The sequence below is a fragment of the Topomyia yanbarensis genome, chromosome 3, assembly GCF_030247195.1.
Source record: "Topomyia yanbarensis strain Yona2022 chromosome 3, ASM3024719v1, whole genome shotgun sequence".
Taxonomy (NCBI): Eukaryota; Metazoa; Arthropoda; class Insecta; order Diptera; family Culicidae; genus Topomyia; species Topomyia yanbarensis.
The window spans coordinates 136,404,340-136,424,915 of record NC_080672.1 but is presented as its reverse complement, the minus strand read 5'-3'; the positions used below and the strand labels follow the sequence as shown (position 1 = coordinate 136,424,915).

Here is a 20,576-nt window from a genome sequence, read left to right as displayed (position 1 = left end):
ACATTATTACACGAATAGTTTTTCTGCGATATCAGAAAATACGCTGAAGTTAATTTTCATATTTTTTTGCTGTGTACACAATAATCTTAGTTACACATAAAATAATGTTTCAGCAGTCTTAAATATCACATTGCACAACATTACAACATTACAGAACATATTAAAATTTAAATATTATAAACTAGGTCAATCTTCTATTTTTGAAAAAATCACCCGATACAGAGAAGTCAAAAAAATCATAAAAGTTATTAAAAATATTATAAATCGCACTTCTGGGTTCTGTCTATATTCGGTACGCTGGAAATCGTGTCTCAAAATGTGCCTAGGCTCCTAAGGGGAATGTTAATAATAATTTGTGAGAAAAAATCTGGGGTATCTATTTGGCCTGTCAGTAGTTTTCCTTCCAAAACGTCGTATGTCATCTTTTGGCCAGAGGTATACTCTATAGAACGCATTTATAACTAAAAACTTAGTGGCCAGTTTGCAGTATATACTACACCAGACCAGATTTCCTCTGTTCAATTTCCTAAAAACGTTTTAATTAAACCCTTATTTGCAGCCGATGAAAAGAAAAGTTGTTTAGAATATGATACTTGCTACATGAATGAAATACTTACCGCTGTCAGAAAGAATATTTAACCTGTATACGGGAAGCTACTGCACATTGGACCGCAGATGTAATCTGTGAAAAACCAAATTAGTAGCTTTTTAAGCTACTAAAGGTCTTTGACAAAGTTTTTTTTGCATACGTTTATATGACACGGAATTTTCAAAAACTTTTTACGACAGTTTCTTTTTTTCAATGCATTCTTTTCTGCTGTTGACTGAATTTAAAAAAAAAAAAAACTGAAATTTTAGAAAAACCTTTTCGGTCTATGATTAGTCTAGGATGAGAAGATGAACATAATTAAATGTTGGCAGATACAACACCGTTAGTTCAGTTACAAGCAGGGCCGGCGGAAAGCGTGGGTAGTATGGGTAGTACTACTCACTCGAAAATAGCCGAGTGGGTAATTACCCACTCGAAACTTTAAACCATTTCAAAAAAATTAGATGTGCAACGCATATATCTCGCACTACACAGATTTGAAAACATCGATGTACCACAGTTCCATTTGCATAAACGAACGAGATTTAATGTGAATGTAATGTAAGCGTGTGCATTGCGAAATGGGAAAAATTCCTTACTAATGGACCCCTCACCCTATGCTTTCTACCCACTCGGGCGTAAAGTGCTTCGCCGCCCTTGGTTACAAGCTGCACGACTAGTGTTTCTTGGACTTGTGCACGACCAAATAACATACTCAATATCGTGGTATCCCTCATCTCAAGCACAATTATTACCCTCTGCGAGCCCGAAGTTTATTTATTTGATTTTTTTCATGTGACGTGAATCGGTCTGGTGTTATTTGGAGGGACAAAGCCCATTTGAAGATGGACTTTTACAGAATACGTCAAATGTGCGTAAAAACCCAACCATTTTTTCAAACCAGCTTCACAAACGTTTACAAATTTAGAACTACACAGATAAAAAAATTCACGTAAAATTATGCTAACTTACTGCACATAAAGGGAACGCGACCAATAGTGTAAAATTATGCGAGTGATTAGGTTTACATTGGCCACAAATCGTACTATAAATAACTTACGTATGTATTGGTGACAATACCGACATCAAAAAAAATCCGTTAAATAATACCAAGACTTGAACCGACAATCTTTGACTCACCAGAGACACCCCCTTATGGACTAGCCTAAAGCGACACATAACAACATGACTGCAAAGTGGCGTAAATAAGCTTCGCTTGAGCGTGGACGATCCAAGCGCATTGAATTGCGGCTCGTGCATGTATGTGTATGACGCAGTTAGTTTATCTCTCTGCTCAACACCGTTTCGTATAAAATCGTGTAAAAATAAGATATTTTACCTGAAAGTTGTATGAATAGCGCGCAGGTCTTGAGCAGAATAATGTAAATTTCCATAGGAACATACAGATTTGTATGATTTTCAAGGGTCATTTTATGTGCATGATATATAGCGGAAATTTATTCGTGAAACATTATTACACGAATAGTTTTTCTGCGATATCAGAAAATACGCTGAAGTTAATTTTCATATTTTTTTGCTGTGTACACAATAATCTTAGTTATACATAAAATAATGTTTCAGCAGTCTTAAATATCACATTGCACAACATTACAACATTACAGAACATATTAAAATTTAAATATTATAAACTAGGTCAATCTTCTATTTTTGAAAAAATCACCCGATACAGAGAAGTCAAAAAAATCATAAAAGTTATTAAAAATATTATAAATCGCACTTCTGGGTTCTGTCTATATTCGGTACGCTGGAAATCGTGTCTCAAAATGTGCCTAGGCTCCTAAGGGGAATGTTAATAATAATTTGTGAGAAAAAATCTGGGGTATCTATTTGGCCTGTCAGTAGTTTTCCTTCCAAAACGTCGTATGTCATCTTTTGGCCAGAGCTTCCATATCCAGCAGACGGCAACGATCAATGTCTGATAGCAGATCAATCGGGTTGCGTCACGGATAACAGCTTATAGGCAAAGGAAAGGAATCTTACTTACACTGCTTCAATTCTGTCAGTCCAAATGCTCGTTTAATTACACCGTATAGATTCTGAAGGCTCAAGGATAGACCGAATAAGTGAAAAATATAGAGCTCGCAAATAATATGGAACAGTGAACTCTTAGCTAGTGTCATAATGAAGCCGAGGCTTCTATTCGCCTTTGATATCATATGAGAGTAGTGAACAAATGAGAGTCTAGAAGAACGTCAGAGACCTTGACGAATGACACTCTCTCGACCGAATCCCCAGAAACAGTGTAGCTCCAGGCTATTGGAATTTTTCAGCGTGTAAAATAAATTACAGAAATTATGTAGGGGTCGCTGCAGATCAACAGATACTGCTGTGGACCGTACAATGAGAAACAGGTCGTCGGTCGGCATATATAAGTAAAAGACAAGGCGAGATCACATAGCAAACGTCATTGAAGAACAGCGAATAGCGTAACGTTTGTCAGCCCGGGTCTGGTTATAGACATGGACTAGAGGGTAGACGAGGGCTACACTCATAGTGATCACCCAGCAATACGCTTTAGGATCAACTATGGTGTGCAGCATCCGAGGGCGGGTGATCCCTGCCAGGTACGTGGGTGGAAGACCAATCACGTCGACAGCGAAGTTTTCACCGCGGCCCTGGAACTGGAGGCCAACACCGACAGTGTAAGCGACGCCACCATGTCGACGAAAACGCTGCCAAGAAATGGTATATTGGTGGACGATCAGCCTCCCTCAAAGCTAGACGTAGAACGCAACGAACCCGCCCGGAGGTAAGAGCGGACCACCGTGAAGTGTTTCGAATTGCGAAATTGGCCCTCAATAAGGCCATTAAGAACAGCAAGAGAGCGTGTTTAGACAACCGGTGCGAGGGTGCCAACGAGCATCCGTGGGGTACGCCTACAGGATCATGATGGCTAAGACCAAAGGGGGCTCTTCACCCCCCGAACGGCCACCGGACCGGTTGGCGAGGATTATCGAAGTACTCTTCCCGTCTCGAGCCACAAGTCCCTGGCATCCTCCGCCGCAAGGCATTGTAAGTGCATCCGAAATGGTGGCTCCGGTGACGAATGAAGAGTTACTCGCCGTGGCTAATTCCCTAGCAACGAATAAAGCTCCAGGGCCTGATGGAGTTCCAAACAGCGCTCTCAAGGCAGCAATCATGTTCAGGCTTGCTATGCAGAGATGCCTTGGCGAGTGCCGTTTTCCCGATAGATGCAAAAGGCAGAAGTTGGTACCGTTGCCGAAGGCCGAGCCGGGCGACTCATCGGCGTGCAGACCAATTTGCCTGATCGACACGACGGGCAAACTGCTTGAATCATCCTCTACAGGCTAACGTACTCAGAAGGTACGGACGGCCTGTCAAGCAATCAGTTTGGTTTACGAAAGGGTAAGTCCACGGTGGACGCTGTCAACTCAGTGGTAAAGACCGCCGAGATAGCGATCCAACGGAAAAGGCGAGGTATTCTATACTGTGACACTTGATGTGAAGAACGCATTCAACAGCGCAAGCTGGGATGCCATCGCGCTCTCGTTACGCCGGCTTAGCCTGCCAGTGGGTCTGTATCGGATCTTGCAAAGCTACTTCCAGAACCGTATACTACTATACGAGACCGATGCCGGTCAGAGAAGCATTCCTATTAACGCAGGAGTCCCGCAAGGCTCAATTCTGGGCCCGGTATTATGGAACCTTATGTATGACGGAATCAGGAATCAGGATGTACGTTCTGAGACTAAAGTTCGTTCCTGGTGTCAAGATCTTCGGCTTCGCCGATGATGTAACCTTAGAGGTCTACGGGGAGTCAATTCTCGAGGTAGAACTGACTTCAACACACGCGATCAGGACTACAACACACGCGATCAGCACTGTAGCGGAATGGATGAGTGCAAGGCGCCTGGAGCTCGCTCAACATAAGACGGAGGTGGTTATCGTCAACAACCGCAAGTCGGTACAACATGCAGCTATTCTAGTGGGAGTAGTCGTGATCACTTCAAAGCGGAGTCTGAAGTTTCTTGGGGTCATCATAGATGACAAGCTGGCCTTCGGCAGCCATGTCGACTATACGTGCAAGAGGGCTTCGACGGCTGTTACGGCATTATCGAGGATGATGCCCCACAGCTCTAAGGTGTGCGCCAGTAGACGCAGGCTACTGGCAGGCGTTTCCGTATCTATCCTCAGGTACGGCAGCCTGTCCTGGGCGAGAGCAACCAATTACCTTCGGAAACTGGAGAGCACCTTCCGCTTGATGTGTCTCAGAGCGATATCTGCCTACCGCACGGTATCACACAATGCATCCTGCTTGATAGCGAGCATGATGCCAATCGGGCTGGTCATCCGGGAAGACGAGGAGTGTTTTGAGCTGCGTGGCACTAAAGGAGTCCGCGAGCGTACCAGGGTGGCTTCGGTCGCCAGATGCCACCGCGAGTGGGATAACTCCTCGAAAGGTAGGTGGACCCACCGGCTGATACCTAACATATCGTGTTGGGTGGGTAGACCCCGTGGGAAAATTCACTTCCATCTGACACAATTCCGGTCAGGCCATGGCTGCTTGCGACAATACCTCCACAGGTTTTGGCACGCGGAGGCCCCCGTCTGCCCTGACTGCCCAGGTGTTGACGAAACTGCGGAGCACATACTGTTCGTATGTCCTCGTTTCGACGTCGAAAGAAGAGCAATGTTATACGTCTGCGGCCGGGACACAACCCCTGATACCCTTATCCAGAGGATGTGTCAAGCGGTGGAGAAGTGAAACGCGGTCTCGACTGGTCTGCTCATGCTGAGGCAAGTGTGGCGCTGCGGGAGGCAATCGCGGTAGTCACACCGAAGCATGGCAGAAGAATGATTGAAGAGACGTGTGTAAGGACACAAGGCCCATGCCGAGATGGGAGGGTTGTAGCGTAGAATGTTGGTACCTATCGCTATTGATACATCGTAGCGTGGCAGAGGAGTGTAAGATGAGCGTCCAAGTCAGTCTCACGTGGCATGTTAGAGGTGAGCACACAAGGCAGCCTCACACGGTATGTAAAAGGTGAGAACCCAAGTAAGCTTCACATGGAGTGTCAGAGCGAGCGTCAGGGTGTGACAGAGCGAGCAACCAAGTAAGCCTCACACTGGATGTGTGCGTGCGTGAGCGAGAGTGGGTGAGTACATTAAGTACTGCCATCAGATAACGGAGCCCAATGGAGTTTAGTCGGTATTACCTGTCAGGTAGTTTAGTCCTGGTCGAGCCCGACACTCCAGTACACTTCCGTGTACTGTAGCTTGGCAACTACTAAGCTCGTGTACTGGGTCAGTGCGTAAATGCTTTCTCCATTGTAAAAAAACAGCGAAAAGCTTCTACGTTGCTTCCTTGATGCACATAAAGCCTTCCGGGAAGACGGGTTACCCGCTAGCTATCAGCAGTACGCATCGCTAGAAAGGCGAATGAAGAGTTTAATGAAAGCCAAAAAACGCAGTTATTAGCGCCGGTTCGTTGACGGGTTAACGAGAGAAACAGCGATGAGCACTCTTAAAACTTTATTCGTTGTTTCCCAGATACCGATCTACATGATATAACGTAAGCCATCTTGTGAAAGAAAGCAATGCGCCCAATCGTTGAATCTTTGGCAGTAGTAAAGATCTACTGATCTAACCGGTCGAATGCTGGCTTAAGGTCCGTATGTACAGTGTCTATCTATGATCCTTCGTCAATATTTTTGATGCAATGCGAAGTGACTTAGGTTAAGTTGGTAGTTGTTGATCTACCAGAGAAAAAACAATGTTGATCTTTTTATATATAGGCGCCACCAAACTGATTACAAAATTGTATTACTAGAAGAGGTGGATGGCATGAGTCGGTTGTAGTTAGTGGTTTTGGATGGGGGTCGACTCTAATAACTATAAGGTTATGTGATTCGGCTATGCAGTCTGCGGTTTACAAAAACACTATTTTGTCTTTATCCGACGTTTCGGTCCGTTCCAAACCGCAGACTGCATAGTCGAAACACATAACATTGTAGTTAGTGGCTCGAGCGCTTCAGATTTAGTGCAATTTATTGAAGCTTTCTAACTCACGAACAGAAAGTCTAAGGGGCGGTTTCGAGAGTTAGTTACCGTGTACATTTGTTTTGCATGTTCCGTAACGCCATGCCGCTCAGTAAAGCAATACTCGATCTCGATAAGCTTGAGTCAGAAGGATCATGGCTGAAATTGGCGATCTTCCAAAGAAGCCCATTTTAGTGATAATCTCTAAATAGTAGATACACCATGTTAGGATCAATAAATTTTGCAATTCCATGAGTTACATGCTTCTATGTGCTTCTGGATTATATCTATGACATCAGCGCAATTAGGCGGAATATACACCACACCCACACAGATATGTATGTTGTTAGAAAGGATATGTATCCAAAGTTGTTTGAGTCTGCGGCTTATATCTGTTACATTTTTAGACGACAGTTGATTCGAGACGGCGATGAGTACACCACCGCCCTGTTTTTTCAGCATTAGCCGGATCGCAATCATTGCGGCAAACCGTGTATCTTGTACCAAATAGTTAAAGTAGTTGATTAGATCATTCAGCTAATAAAATCATGATTAACATCTGCCACAGTGACTGACAGCTGTTTTTAATTGTTGTCCGTAGTCCTCTCACGTTCTGATAATAAATTTACAGTGGTCCTGGCTGGTAATCTTCTGGCGGAACAGCAGCAGAAAAATGATAGGCATCTTCTGTAAGGGGATGTGTCCTACTTTGGAAGAACATGTATATTCATTATAGTTTTGTAATTTGTGATTGAAATACTGGGTTTGTTATTTACACTATGAATTGAATCATATCAGTGCTTATCAATGTGCAATAAGGGATGCCCTCAAGGCGGAGTTCTATCACCCTTACTATGGTCATTGGCTGTAGACGAACTATTGAATGCATTAACTAAAATGAATGGTACGAAGTGATTGGATTTGCAGATGATGTTGTAATCCTCGTGAGAAATTTTTTTTGCGTGAGCATCAAATCTTCTTGAGGTTTCGTTTGATGTTTGCTTAACACTGTTCCATTGAGCGGAGCCCTTGCATGCTGGGAGGGTTCATGTGCTTAGGAACCATCTGAGCATTGTTTGTGGCATACCACTCCGTGGCCTTTTCTCGGTATTAGCAAGATCCCAACTCCGGCAAAAAGACATGAAACAACAATTGTGTTGTTTGAGGAAGGGAAACGGACGTTTTTCCAGGCCCTCCTGCAAATACATTTCCTGGTAGCTGGTTCCGGTTGCGATGTAACTGTCGCTCTTCAAGCCGCAGGAACATATCACTTGCCACACGAGATATTTCTTTGCGAACTTCGACAACTTTATGTGGTTGAAAATCTCTGCCAGTTTTTTTCTTCCAGTCCACGTATAAAATTATTGTACAGGAAACTGTTAACGTCTACCCTTGACGTAGGTTTCGCTAACGTGTCCCACGCAATTAAACGTCGTCAGTTGTCTAAATGTACAGCTTCCGCGTTCGTTCTCTGGTCGACTTGTTTGGCTCATCGTTACGATTTGGAGTCACCAGCCTCTTTAAAAGCGACAGTCCTGCTCGATGCATATTTGTAGACGACACTTCCGGCTTGCTTGCGATATCTCGAACGGATAGGTTGGGTTTCCACTCGAAGCAGCTGGCCGCACTTTTTGCATTTTTGTTGCTTTCGGCTTTCGATTTCCACTTGTTCCAGTTTTCCTGGCTATCGATAAATAGTTTTCGAATACTTTATTACGTTGGTGACAGTTGATTGGGCCACACTCAATGATTTCGTCAACTTAGAATGCATGCGATGCCGTACTTTGGAACTACTTATAAAATTGCTGACACTGAACGGTCAACCTGGGAACACGGTTGCTATATTTTCTGTCCAGACTCAGTGATTTTGTACACAGATGCACCAAAAATAAACTATTTGATATGATCTGGTATTACAAGACCAGGAATAAACGTTAGTGTCCCCATGGAGTACTAGCCGACAGTGTGAGTGTTAGTATGGGAGTGTATTCTTGCACTCCGATTTAAATATTGGTGGCAGTGGTTCCCTTACTTATCGAAAAACCAAACTGGGTATCTGATAGCAAAATAGTTTGTCTCAATCCCATTGTCGAAACGTCGTAAGATAATTTCCTCCAACCTGATTACCTGATGCAGGATAGCATTGTAATCGGGCGATACGAATTATGATCGGCGGCTGTTTGTTCCTCCAGAAATTTGGGAATGGCGTTAACTTTCACTTGTCTCCAGTTACGCGGGACAATAATCTGCTCACGAAACCTAAATTCAACAAGCGTATTTTTGCAAGGTAAGGTAGTATCGTCACTAAGTTGAATTTAATTAATTATTGTTGCACGAGTGGAGTGCAGTTGAAAATTCCATCATTGCCAAAAAAGAATCGATTTGATCGTTAATTGTGAGAGATTTGCGAATAGCTTTCTGCGTGGGGGCGGAAGCTGAACAAACTTTCCGGGTATAATTAAAAATTCAACGTTTCAAGTATTCTTCGCTTTCATTAGTAACGTTACGATTCCGCATTCTGGCTGTGTTCCAAAGAAGGCTCCTTTATAATCCTCATGACTTTTTCGTGATGGTGGTGCACATCAGATCTTCGTAAAGCTTCTTCGAGCGATTGATAAGAGTGCATTGCGCTGCATCAATCCATCTAATGTCACAAACGAGTCGGATGTCTCTTCGACTATTTGGACACTTGATTTCGACGTATCCTGCGTCATACAAATCAGCTTATTCTGTTTTGGCGTAAAAAATTCAATCATTATGTACCACCGTTCGTTTCGCATCACTGAATCGTACTCTGCCTTGAAATCTACAAGCAGATGGTGAGTTCGTAAGATTTTTTTTCCAGAATTCATCCGAAATTTTCCGTAGGATAAACATCGAAATCTGCTTTGGTATTTGCCGACAAAGGATTCAGCCAACGGGTGTCTGCTAAACAGGAGGGAATACCTTACTAGCGGGATTGAGAATTGTTATGCCTCAATAGTTATTACACTTCTTACAGGCCGTTCAACCGATCCGAAGGCTTTTCTCCTTCGTCTAGTTTTTGAAAATTTTCAATCCAGCTAACGAAGCAAATTTGTTAGTTGGGAAGAGATGTGATATCCCATGACTGAATACTAAACATTATAAATGCTTACGATGTGCATGAATCAAACATCACGGAGAACAAAATTCTGATGTAAACTATTTTACAAAGGATTCAAGATAAATTACATCTGAAATATATTTATGCAATCCGACATTTCGTAATCATAGTAATTATTTATAGCATTCTTCAACTTTGGGGAAGGGATAGCAAAACCTGGCTATACAATGAATTCTCGGAATTTCGTATTCAGTTTCCTATACATGCTTACTTAATTTAGTTAATTGTAATTGAAAATTGAAAAAAAAAAGTTACATTTAGAGTAATTTCGTTGTCCATCAATATATCCAAAATTTCAATTCTGTGCTTCGGACAGTGCCCATGTATAAATAAAACTTAACGAAGAGATAACTCCACTCTAAATCCGCACGAGGCACGTTAAGTCAAACGTCATGTATCCAAGCCAAGGTGTGAGTGTGTGTCTGGCACCGCCGGATTACTCGAATTTAGTCCCGAAAACAGCCGGAGATAATAATTAATTCCGGCCTCTCTGATTTTCCCCCTTGAGCCCTTGTTAATGTAATTCGGGTGGGTGCGTGCTTGAGTGAGATGACAAACGGTTCGCTAGTTCGGCCGCTTCATATGGCTGGAAGGAAAGCGGTCTCTTCTTCCTCTTGTTAATACAGTTGTCCATGGTCGTCGAGTGACGACGGCGAGACAGGATGAGAAGGGAAGCGGGTGCTAAACATAATATTACCACCATGCTCAAACGTCGAGGATCTCGGAAATGAGCGATAAACGTTTCATTATAATAAAGCAGGGATTTGCTCCTCGAAGGGCAAAATGAGGTGCCGCAGTGTGGAGTGTAATATAATTTATAGATAGCTGTTCCGCTTATTGCGAATTAGGGAAGGAACTTTTTCGGGGCATCACAAGAGTGTTGTTGGCGCGTGTGTGCTTTCTAATATCAACACTCATTTTTCCTGCTTCCTAGCGGCAATAAAAAAAGATTGTGCAAAGGACGTGCGTTATATCTCGCTCGAGTGAAATGGATTCCTTCTAGCATGATTCATGGCACATATTCAGTACATGTTTGGAATTTTTATCATTGCAATTAGTATCAACCGTCAACACTTACTTGAACAGGCATGCGAAACAATCTGAACTCTTCGTACGTACCTGCAAATAGAGAAAGTGAGAAATCATTTTTAGACACATTTCGTAAAACTTTAAAACAATGGCTTGGTTTAATTTTCCCCCTTCTGCTATATCAGGTCACCGGAACACATTGCTTAGCCTGATGCCAAGACAAAACAAAAGGCCGAGTGCCATAACTCCGTATACAAACCAACCGGAAATTATCCTTTCTTGCCACTAGGAGCAACCCCCACAGGAAAATAAAATCAATTACATTCGGCTATAAATTTGCTGGTGCAATCCCAGCTCAACAACAACCACCACCAGTAGCAGCAGCAGTAGTAGCATAAACTACCAAGTTCCGTCGTTCGGAATGCAGGTTTTCAAGTTGTTGCTCGGTGCCAGGAAAACTGTGTTTACTCTCGTTGCCACCCAGACACGCATGTTTTGTCCCAAGTCCACAACACACAGTGCGTGTTTGCTAGCAATAGATTCTTTCTCCGCCACAGTGCCTGGAGTCTCTGTGTTCTGTGGTGGTGAGTAAATATTCAACAGGCCCCAGCATAAAATATTGCTGAAAGTGTGGCAAAGATGGTTTCATCTGCATATTTAAGGAGGGTTGCGTTTATGGCATGGTATGGTTGGGCCTCAACCAAACGGATTATAATCGAAAGAAAACAGTTCCAGCTCCCTACGTGTGAACTGAAATAATTGGTCTTCCCAAACGAGTTTACAGTGATTGTATTGAAATAAATTGATTCACCGGATCTGTTCTCTTCAAACATATCGACCACTTCAAATTGAGTGTCTCAAAAGGTGCAGATTTTCTACAAGGGAAGAAGAAAATTTAAGCTAATAATTTAAGTTTAATATGTTTAAAAAACCACAACTAGAGTCCAAGTTATGTAATTGCTTTTCAGAAAACCTTTGTTAATGAACAAAGAAAAACACGAAATCTAAATATCAGTTCCGAGGGTCAACTATCCTTCCTATAGACTGTGTTATCCATTTCGGATTAATACTTGGCAGTCTTCAGTACCACATTTCTTACGTCCTAAAACGAGGTGTAAGTAGTTTCCTCATTTTAACCTCGCTTAAATGCACAAAAAGGCGAACGCCTTGGTATCTAGCGGAGAAATTAAATATGTATTGGGTGGCGGCCAGGGCTGTAGAGAGAAATTACGGACACGGGGGGTCCAGCATAAGGGCCTCCTCCATCATTGTAGATTTTTAGAACACAGAAACTATTAAGCTTGAAATCTGTTGGACAAAATAATTATCAGCTATTATGTATTTCATGGAGAATACATTTAGTGCTGTTAATTTTAATGACTTTTTTCATTTCAAAGGGTGGTACGGTCAATTTTTTTTTCGTTTATGTTCCGTCGGTCTCTGTCCGCACTGTGTGCCTATCACCGACACCAGAGACCAAAAACCAGATATCGGTTCATCTACACCGGGATCAACGACTCTACTTCCCTTGTAAATAAAGACGTGACAAAGAGTTTTCACCTCAGAACATCCCAACGACTTCGGTTGGGATTGAAGTAAGACTCACTGAACTGAGCGGCGGTCACGCTTACCCCTCTACCACCGGCGTCGTCTATGACCAAAATTTTGTCAAACAACAATGATAATTTTTTTTTCATAAGCTCAAATAGCAAAAAATACAGAAAAATATTGCATAAAAACAAAATATTTGCTTTCGGTTGAGCGTCTATTAATTACTGCCATCAAACTCTGTATAGCCACCTCGTCCATTTTGTTCACCACACACAGTTTACTCACGCTAGCGAAAGACGGATATCAATAGTAGCATGTCTGTAATAATATACGTACCTGGAACTATTGAGAACCAGAGCTACAGGTCCAAAGCTCTGGTGAAGGAGGATGGTTGTGATGATCGGGGCTGCGGTCACCACGTAAAGCAAGATAGGTCATAACCCTAATTCCAAGGCGTGAAGCGACCCGTGCCGAGGGATGAGTGATCGAGGGGGTGAAAAAGATGCTCGATCGTTAACGGAGCCTGTGGGGTACCTGGGCAACCCCCACAGTAAGCGTCCCTTACCACGTTACTGCGGAGCTCTGGCGTGGCGGACCTTTCTTTCTCACGCAACTCGTGGGTATCAACATGAATGAAGTGAATAAAAATAAAAACAATAAACAAACGGAGGTGCCGAACCCCTTTGCTAGAGGTGGTTTGGCGAGGTCTCCCCCCCCCCCTCGTGGGGAGAGTAGTGGAGCGACGAGTGTTGCATCCGATAGCACCAGTGACCACCCAGCAGTGGTAGAAAATAGCCCTACCAACGCGCTGGACGGGCCACTATCCGCGATGCGCAAAGTGGTGGAGCAGCTCGAAGCAATAATCGAGTTCACTAGCGCGAAACAAAATATTAGCAAGGAGCTGAAACAGAACCTGCTAATGCTTGGCTTACGCCAAGAGGGTGGAATGTCGGGAGAAGTCCGACAGAGGAACCCAGACAGTGGCCTCCAAGAGGGAGGGAAGAGAGAAGGGTGATATAGGTACCCAGACAGGGGCCCTCCCCTTCCCCTTCTATGGAGCAGCCATATCGCTCGAAGCGGCGGCTGAGTTCTCCTCGAAGGGCAAAGGCAAGGGCAAGCGCAAGACGGCGTCGAACGCTAAGCGCCCTAGGAGGTCACCAGGCGAGGGTGAAAAAACCAACACCACACGGCGTGTAACCGTCACGGCCAAACGCCGTTTGGTCGAGGTAAACCGGGGCGAGAATGCCCCCGCTGGGCAGAGAGAAGGTACCAGCAACTCGGTGCAACCGGGGCAGGGGGTGTAAACCCCTGGACGCTGGTTACCAAGAGGAAGCCGGCACCGACACCGGATGTACCGCGGCCCGCGAAGAAGGCCAAGGACAGAGGTGAGGCCTTGTGGTCAAAAACCGACAAGGACAAATACGCCGACGTCCTAAAGTCGATGAGGGCGGCCGAAAGCCTCTCGGCCCTCGGCCAAGACGTGCGCAGCGTAAGACGCACCAACACAGAAGAAATGCTTCTGGTGCTGAAGCGAGGCGCACAATCTAGTGCGGTGTATAAGGCCTTGGCCCAAGAGGTCCTGGGTGAAGGCGCCCAGGTCAGGTCGTTAGGAGCGGAAATGAGGGGGATCCTCCGGCACCCAAGCAGCCTACCTCAGGCTACTGAAGGTGAAAGGTACCGTGAAAGGTAAACTGAAGATCGGTTGGTCGGTATGCCCAATTAGCATATCCCAGCCGCCTTCAGTGGATAGGTGCTATCGGTGCCTTGAGTCCGGCCATAAATCCTACGAATGTAAGGGCATAGACAGGAGCAAACTATGTCGTCGCTGCTTCGAGGAGGGGCATAAGGAGCGGGGTTACACTAAGACGCACAAGTGCCTTATCTGCATCGCTAAGAAACAAGCCCGTAATCATGCTATGGGCGGACCTTCGTGTTTCGACAACCTGTGTGAGAGTGCCAACGCCAATTCGTGGAGTGACGCCTACAGGATCGTGATGCCCAAGACCACCCTTCACCCCCAGAACGGTCTCCGGACCGGCTGGCGACGATTATCGAAGTACTCTTCCCGTCTCGAACACTATTCCTCGATAGGGCCGTGTTCTAGTGTGTTGAGAGGCTTCTTGTCTTTGGGCGCCACCAGAACCTTGAAGGTGTTGTACCACTATATGACCTTTTTTCGTAATGGCAGTATTCATTATCCGGCCAAAATAGCGTGGAATAATTGTGTTGCTTCATGAAAGGTAGCAGACGTTTTTTCAAGCACTTTTTCACATAAATTTACTTGTTGACGGGCTCGGTCGCAATGAGATTGTCGCATTTCAAACCACAGGTACAGAAAGCCTGCCGAAGCAGATATTTCTGTGTGAACTTCGACAGTTTCATATGCTTGAATATATCAGCCACTGTTCCTCCCGATTGCAATTACGCTGGTGATAGTTGATTTGGTCACTTTTAAGAGTTACACTAACTTGGCGTGCAAGTAACTCGAATTCAGGCAATATGCGAGCAAAATTTCCGGTGTTCCTTTTCTTACTTGGACGAAACTGTCCAAGAGCAAATGTCAAATAAAAAAAAATCATCTTTCTGCACGAATGCTAATGAGAGCTTTTCGAATTTGTTAATTATCGTGCAAAGAAATGCGTTAAGTTTAAGCCGGCCAAATTTAGATCGTAAAACCTTTTAAATATCTCTACGAAATTTTGAGTGGCTTTGAAAGTAGTCGATTTATCAATATTTTCATATTTATCCAGAAGTCACTCTTACATGGATTTTTTCGAATCTTTGTCTGGTTCCAGCTAGAATTTGTTAAAAAAATAACACATCGGCTAAATCGGTGCACTACAACATTACCAGTCTTTGAAAATACAACTTCTCGTTGGCTCGGTAGTGTTACTGACTTTTTTGGTTTCAGGGAAAACTGATTCAGGTGATTTTCGCGAGTTCTTCCTTCATAATTTGGTACAATACTCTTGAAGAACTCATTATTAAAACTTTGCTCAAATTGCAAAAATAGTAGAAAAATGAAAATGTTATAAATTTAAATAAAAACAAAAAGAACATGCAATGGAATTTAAAGAGAGACAAATAACATAAAGAAGCAAACGAGGAAAAACGAATAAATAGATAAAATGAGACAAAGGAAAGAAGGCTACAAAATGACATTAAAATAATGGAAAAAAACGGGTGAATGACTGCCAGGTTAAAACCCCAATAAATAATAACAATTACTATGCAAAAAGAATAAAAATATCCAATTAGTCAAAACCTGCCAATATAAAAAAAGAAAAAAAAACGATCAAAATCGGAGAAACAACAGAGAAAGAACAATATTAAGACAACGGAAAAATAAAAAAATTGCATGTAGAAATAGCAAAATAAAACCGATTGTATAATTAAAACAATCAAATTGAACAAAAGAAATGAAAAAGAAAATTAGATAAACATCGAAGAAGTAGAAAAGTATTTCAAAATTGATAAAATAGTGCAAAACGGGTAAATAATGAAATTAAAACTAAAACATCATTAACATGGAAAACATTAAAAATGGAAAAAGTAAGAAAAATAATGCAGCAAAAATATGAAACCAAGACAATAATAAATAAATATAAACATAAACGAAATGGTAAAAATAACAATTATACAAAATGTTTGAAAGATAAAAATTAGTACCACCTTAAATTAATAGAAAGCAAGAAAATAAGAAAATGTTAAAAATGTTTCAAAACAGAAGAAATGTAGTTCAAGAATAGAATGAAAAAACTATGAAAAACAAAAAAAATAGGAGCATTAAAAATGAAAATAAATGGGAATAGATTGAAGAAAAAATAGAAAACAGAGACAAGTGGAAATAGTCCAAAAACAGACAATAGTGAAATCATAGAAAACATGTAAAATCAAAATGGTTTAAATGAGTAAAAATAAAAATCCTAGAAGAAATGAAAAAACAGGAATATTATCATGAAGAAGGACAAAAGAAAATTTAAATAATAAATGGTTTGAAATATAAATAAATCTTTATAAAGGAAAATCGGAAAAAAATGATTAAAAGGAAAACCGAAAACATGCAAAAAACGCAAAACAAATCAAAATAAAATAATAGAAAAAATATTCACATGAAAAATTTAACAAAATAGAAAACATGGAATTCAAAATTTCTTAAATGGGTAAAATAATAAAATACTAAAGGTAATGGAACATACCAATAAACAAGAATGGGTGAATACTGAAAAAATCCCTGCAAAAGAAAAGCATACATTTCAAAACTGATGAATGGAGAACAGAAAATTTCACAACGCGAAAAAAAATTAAAACCAAAGAAATAGAAAAAAATAAAGCAGATGAGAAAAACCTAAAATGAAAATATGGAAAAAACAAGAATACAGAAATACTATAATAAGTTTATTGGAAGAAATGAAAAAATACAAAGAAATAATAGAAAATAAAAGTTTAGTTAAATTAATTAAATTTAATGAAATCAATTAAACAAACGAATACAAAAGAAACGTATAAAGCGATAGATAAAATGCAAAAACGGAAAAAAAAGTGAAAAGATGAAAAGAATTGAAAAAATGGGACAAATTCAAAAAATAGAACAAATTTAAAAAAAAAGACAAAAAATGGTAAAAATACAAAAAGAAAAATATGGGGCGCGATATACAAGAATACAAAAACTGGATGAAATGGAAAAAGAAACAAATAAGTAAATATAAAATAAGAGAAAAGAGTTGAAAAATTCATTTAAATTGAGAAAGATTCTTAAAGATGGCAAAAACTTTCGGATTCTCGTATTTAAATAAAAAAATTCAAGTGAATACGAAAAATTACTGTGGATCGTTTTCTTCGTGGATTTTTATGTGCTTTCATGATTTATGGAGTAAATCAGAATTAGTTTCACAAATCGTATTTGATCAATCGACCATTCTTAAAGTAGGTTGCTGAGTTTTCTTCTTCTTTCTAATGGATTCTTTTGTTTTCGAATTAATTAGTAAAATACGAATCAATATCAATTTCGAGAGACTAGAACTTTCGACTTTAACTAACTTATTTTTTTAAATAGTTGGTCAAAATTCTTGAGATAATTGTTGTAAAGTATGAAATAGAAAACAAATTCCAGTTTTTTAACACACAATTTGCAAAAAAAGATCTAGTCTTTTCTCCCACTGTGTGTTAAAATCGTTTTTGAGTTCTAAGTTTCAAAGTTTTCTTTTGATTAGTCTTTCATGCTGTATAACCTTTATAATGTAATGTACGATTAACTTTTTCATAGAAATTGGATGAAATTAAATTGTACCAACATTGGAACTCTAATTGAATTTTCAAATAAATTGTTATTGAAAGATATATGTCAGCATCATTCCTTCTGTTCAAAGTCCGCCCTTCTCCTCCCCCCACAACTCTGGGCTCATGGGGAAACACCCCGTCTTCCCTCCCCTATCGGCGGTCCTGGTGGCAGCTATGGTTGTGTGTGATCTTACTTTAGAGGCAAGGTACGATCACTGCCGCCAATGCAACAATCATGTGTTCTTCCTGGGACGTGGTCATAACCCAGAACAGGGATTGTAGTTCTCTCTCACTCACGCGAGAAGTAGCTTATCCGATGTCCAACTTTTCCGAGATAAGATGAGTCGCAAAATTCTCCATCTCAACAAATAGCGTTAGAATGATTTTCCGGATAAAATTTATTTGACTTTTTCCTTCTCACCGGAGAAAGGTGATAAACTTTTAATTTCGTGGAAATCAATAAAAACTTCAAAAAATACACTTAATTACAAAGAAAAGCGGCAAAGAAGTATGATAGACTTGTTTTATCGTGTTTTGGAATAACGACAGCAAAGTAGGGAACGCAAAAAGGATACCGTGATAAACTCATTCACTGATTCTCCGGCTGTTTTATTTATCCGGAGAAATAACACGTTGTATTCATCCGGAGAAGTTGTGCGAGTGCCAATAATTTTTCGTGTGAAAATGTGAGTTTTTATTGTCGCAGTAGCAAACTATCCGGGCGCATTTACTCATATGAGCGATAAATGCAATGCCTGACCCAGAGGTAAGGGTTTGTGCATTGGGCCGGAGTCCCAAAGGTTGCAGGTTCGAATCATGCTACTGGGGTAAAAAGTCTTAATGTTTTGGCAGACCGAGACTGTAACTGACGTTGATGATCTCTATTTGTGTCATTTCAGTGTTTTCCTAGCTTTAATTGACTATTTATATATAAACTATTAAAAAAGAAACTACTAAACTATATCACTAGTCCTAAAAACTATCTACAATGGTTTTCGCAACAATACATATATCTTATAATTCCTAATCAATTAATAAATTAAAGCTCACCTCGTACAACAAACAAAAACCCATCTCTCCCATTATCCGATGCAAACTTTGTGGCTATACCAATATTGTGTCTTTTCCCATCAAATTGGAAATTATTTAGATTTAATGGAAAGCTGTCTCAAATTACATCGACGGCTCCATCCCCCGGACGTCATCATTAAACAAAAAAAAAAAAGAAAAACTCTGCCACGGGTAAAAACCTGACACAATCAATTACCATCGCTACTGTCTGCGGAGAACGAACCGCGGAATTGAACCATGACGGAACACCTCGAAATCGGAGGGATGCTTCATGTCTAAGCACTTTCGAGCCGGCGTATTGCTTTGTAATCTCGACAGTTCACCCTCTGATGATGACATGACAAAAAATCCTACTCTTGGGACACGAAACGACTCATTACTGGTGTCCTGTTTCGGGTTTGTGAAGTGTTGTGTTTCGTAAAATAGCGGTAATTGAAGAAGGTTCCCTCTCTCACCGCACCGATATGATGAGATTTGGCGTTTCACGGGCACCCTTTCAATGAAGTTTGATTTATGTGCAAAGTTGCTATCAAATTGATAAGTTTGCCATTTCGGTTTATCAGATGAAGGCAAGTCGTTTTCCAGTACCACGAGGAAAAAATACCTCCGAGTTCTTTGTCCCTCCTAAGAACGGCAGCGGTGGGGTTCCACTACCACGATGCGCGACAAGCATGACCCCCCAGGGACGATCGGCACTTCTTTGCCGCAAGTCATAAAGTCGTAAAGTTCGTCCCTACGCACCCAGCATCGGAACAAAGAGCCATAAAAGTAGATAAAAAATATCTTTCAATACTACCGTCAGCGGAAAAGGACAATCGGCGATGTCGTTCGAGCAAGCAAATGGCGAGAAGGGGGGAAAACGCGTGTTGCTGCTGGAATCGATATCGACTAACCGACCGACCGACCAACCGACCGACAGACCGAGTGGCCGGCGCTGTTGGTCTTTGTTTGTACCATCCCCCCCCCCCATCGAAGCAGCGTCGATGTAACACATCGTAAAAGTAAGGTTAAAGCGCTTTGCTGTTCATTCCATTCACACTGTCGAATGTGTGGATGAGCATGAAAAGCGGACGATTCCCAAGGGGTGCCCCACATGTAGCGATTAAATGAATTTACATGAAATCGATAAACAAAACTAGGAGTAAGCAAACTCTCTAGTCCAACAGGGGGTTGACTTTTTTGTTCAACGGGTTGAAAAAAAGTTATCGCTTGGAACTACACATCATTAAATTTAAATAATTTTCCTGCATCGTTAAAAAGTAATGTCGATCCGCGTTTTGCAGTGAACGAAATTAATCGACGGTACGTGTACCTTAATTATTGCTTTTTATTTGCTTCCCGCGGGCGCCTTGAATTAAACCACTCCATTTTTTTCCCAGAGATATGATCAGTGAAGTGGAGCTGAACACTTATCAGGCGCCATTTTTTCCCATTTGTATTGGTTGGTGTTGCACTAACTTCATTAGTGATAAAAATATCACCTCTCGCGTAATTATCGTCCACTCTCATTTGTTCATTAGGCGCCGGTAATTATCGATGTGTATTTGAGTGTGTACTGTAATTAGAGGAGATTGAACTGATCTGGTTTTGCTTTTAAACAGTCGCTGTTTTGTAATGCAAAAATTGCACACCAATAAAAAATTTCTCGCTATTGTTTAAAGAATCTTCTTGGTCTTTTTTAAAAGGTTGTGTAGGTAGAGTAGAATAGGGTGAAATAGGTATGGGGTACAATAGGTATAGGGCATTATCTTTGCAATGTTAATGCAGATGTCACTCATGTTGCGTGAATTAGATACACGGTAGAGCAAATCATCAACAACTGTCATTCCGGCTATTACTGTGGATCAGCTGTATTAGTTACGGCGTCGTTTATGTTTTCGTGTGTTTTTC

General features: G+C 41.3%; 1 protein-coding gene across 2 annotated transcripts in view; it reads right to left on the bottom strand.

Moving 5' to 3' along the window:
• Positions 1-20,576, bottom strand: part of LOC131690688 (matrix metalloproteinase-2) — a 659,150-nt gene that overhangs the window by 490,247 nt on the left and 148,327 nt on the right. Inside the window, exon 1 of one of the 2 annotated variants that reach the window (XM_058976615.1) lies at positions 10,834-10,860. The exons of the other annotated variant lie outside the window; for it this stretch is intronic. Within the exon in view, the coding sequence (XP_058832598.1) occupies positions 10,834-10,845 (12 nt within the window). The 5' untranslated portion in view covers positions 10,846-10,860. Of the gene's footprint in view, positions 1-10,833; positions 10,861-20,576 lie in introns of those variants that run through there. 2 annotated transcript variants of the gene reach the window in all.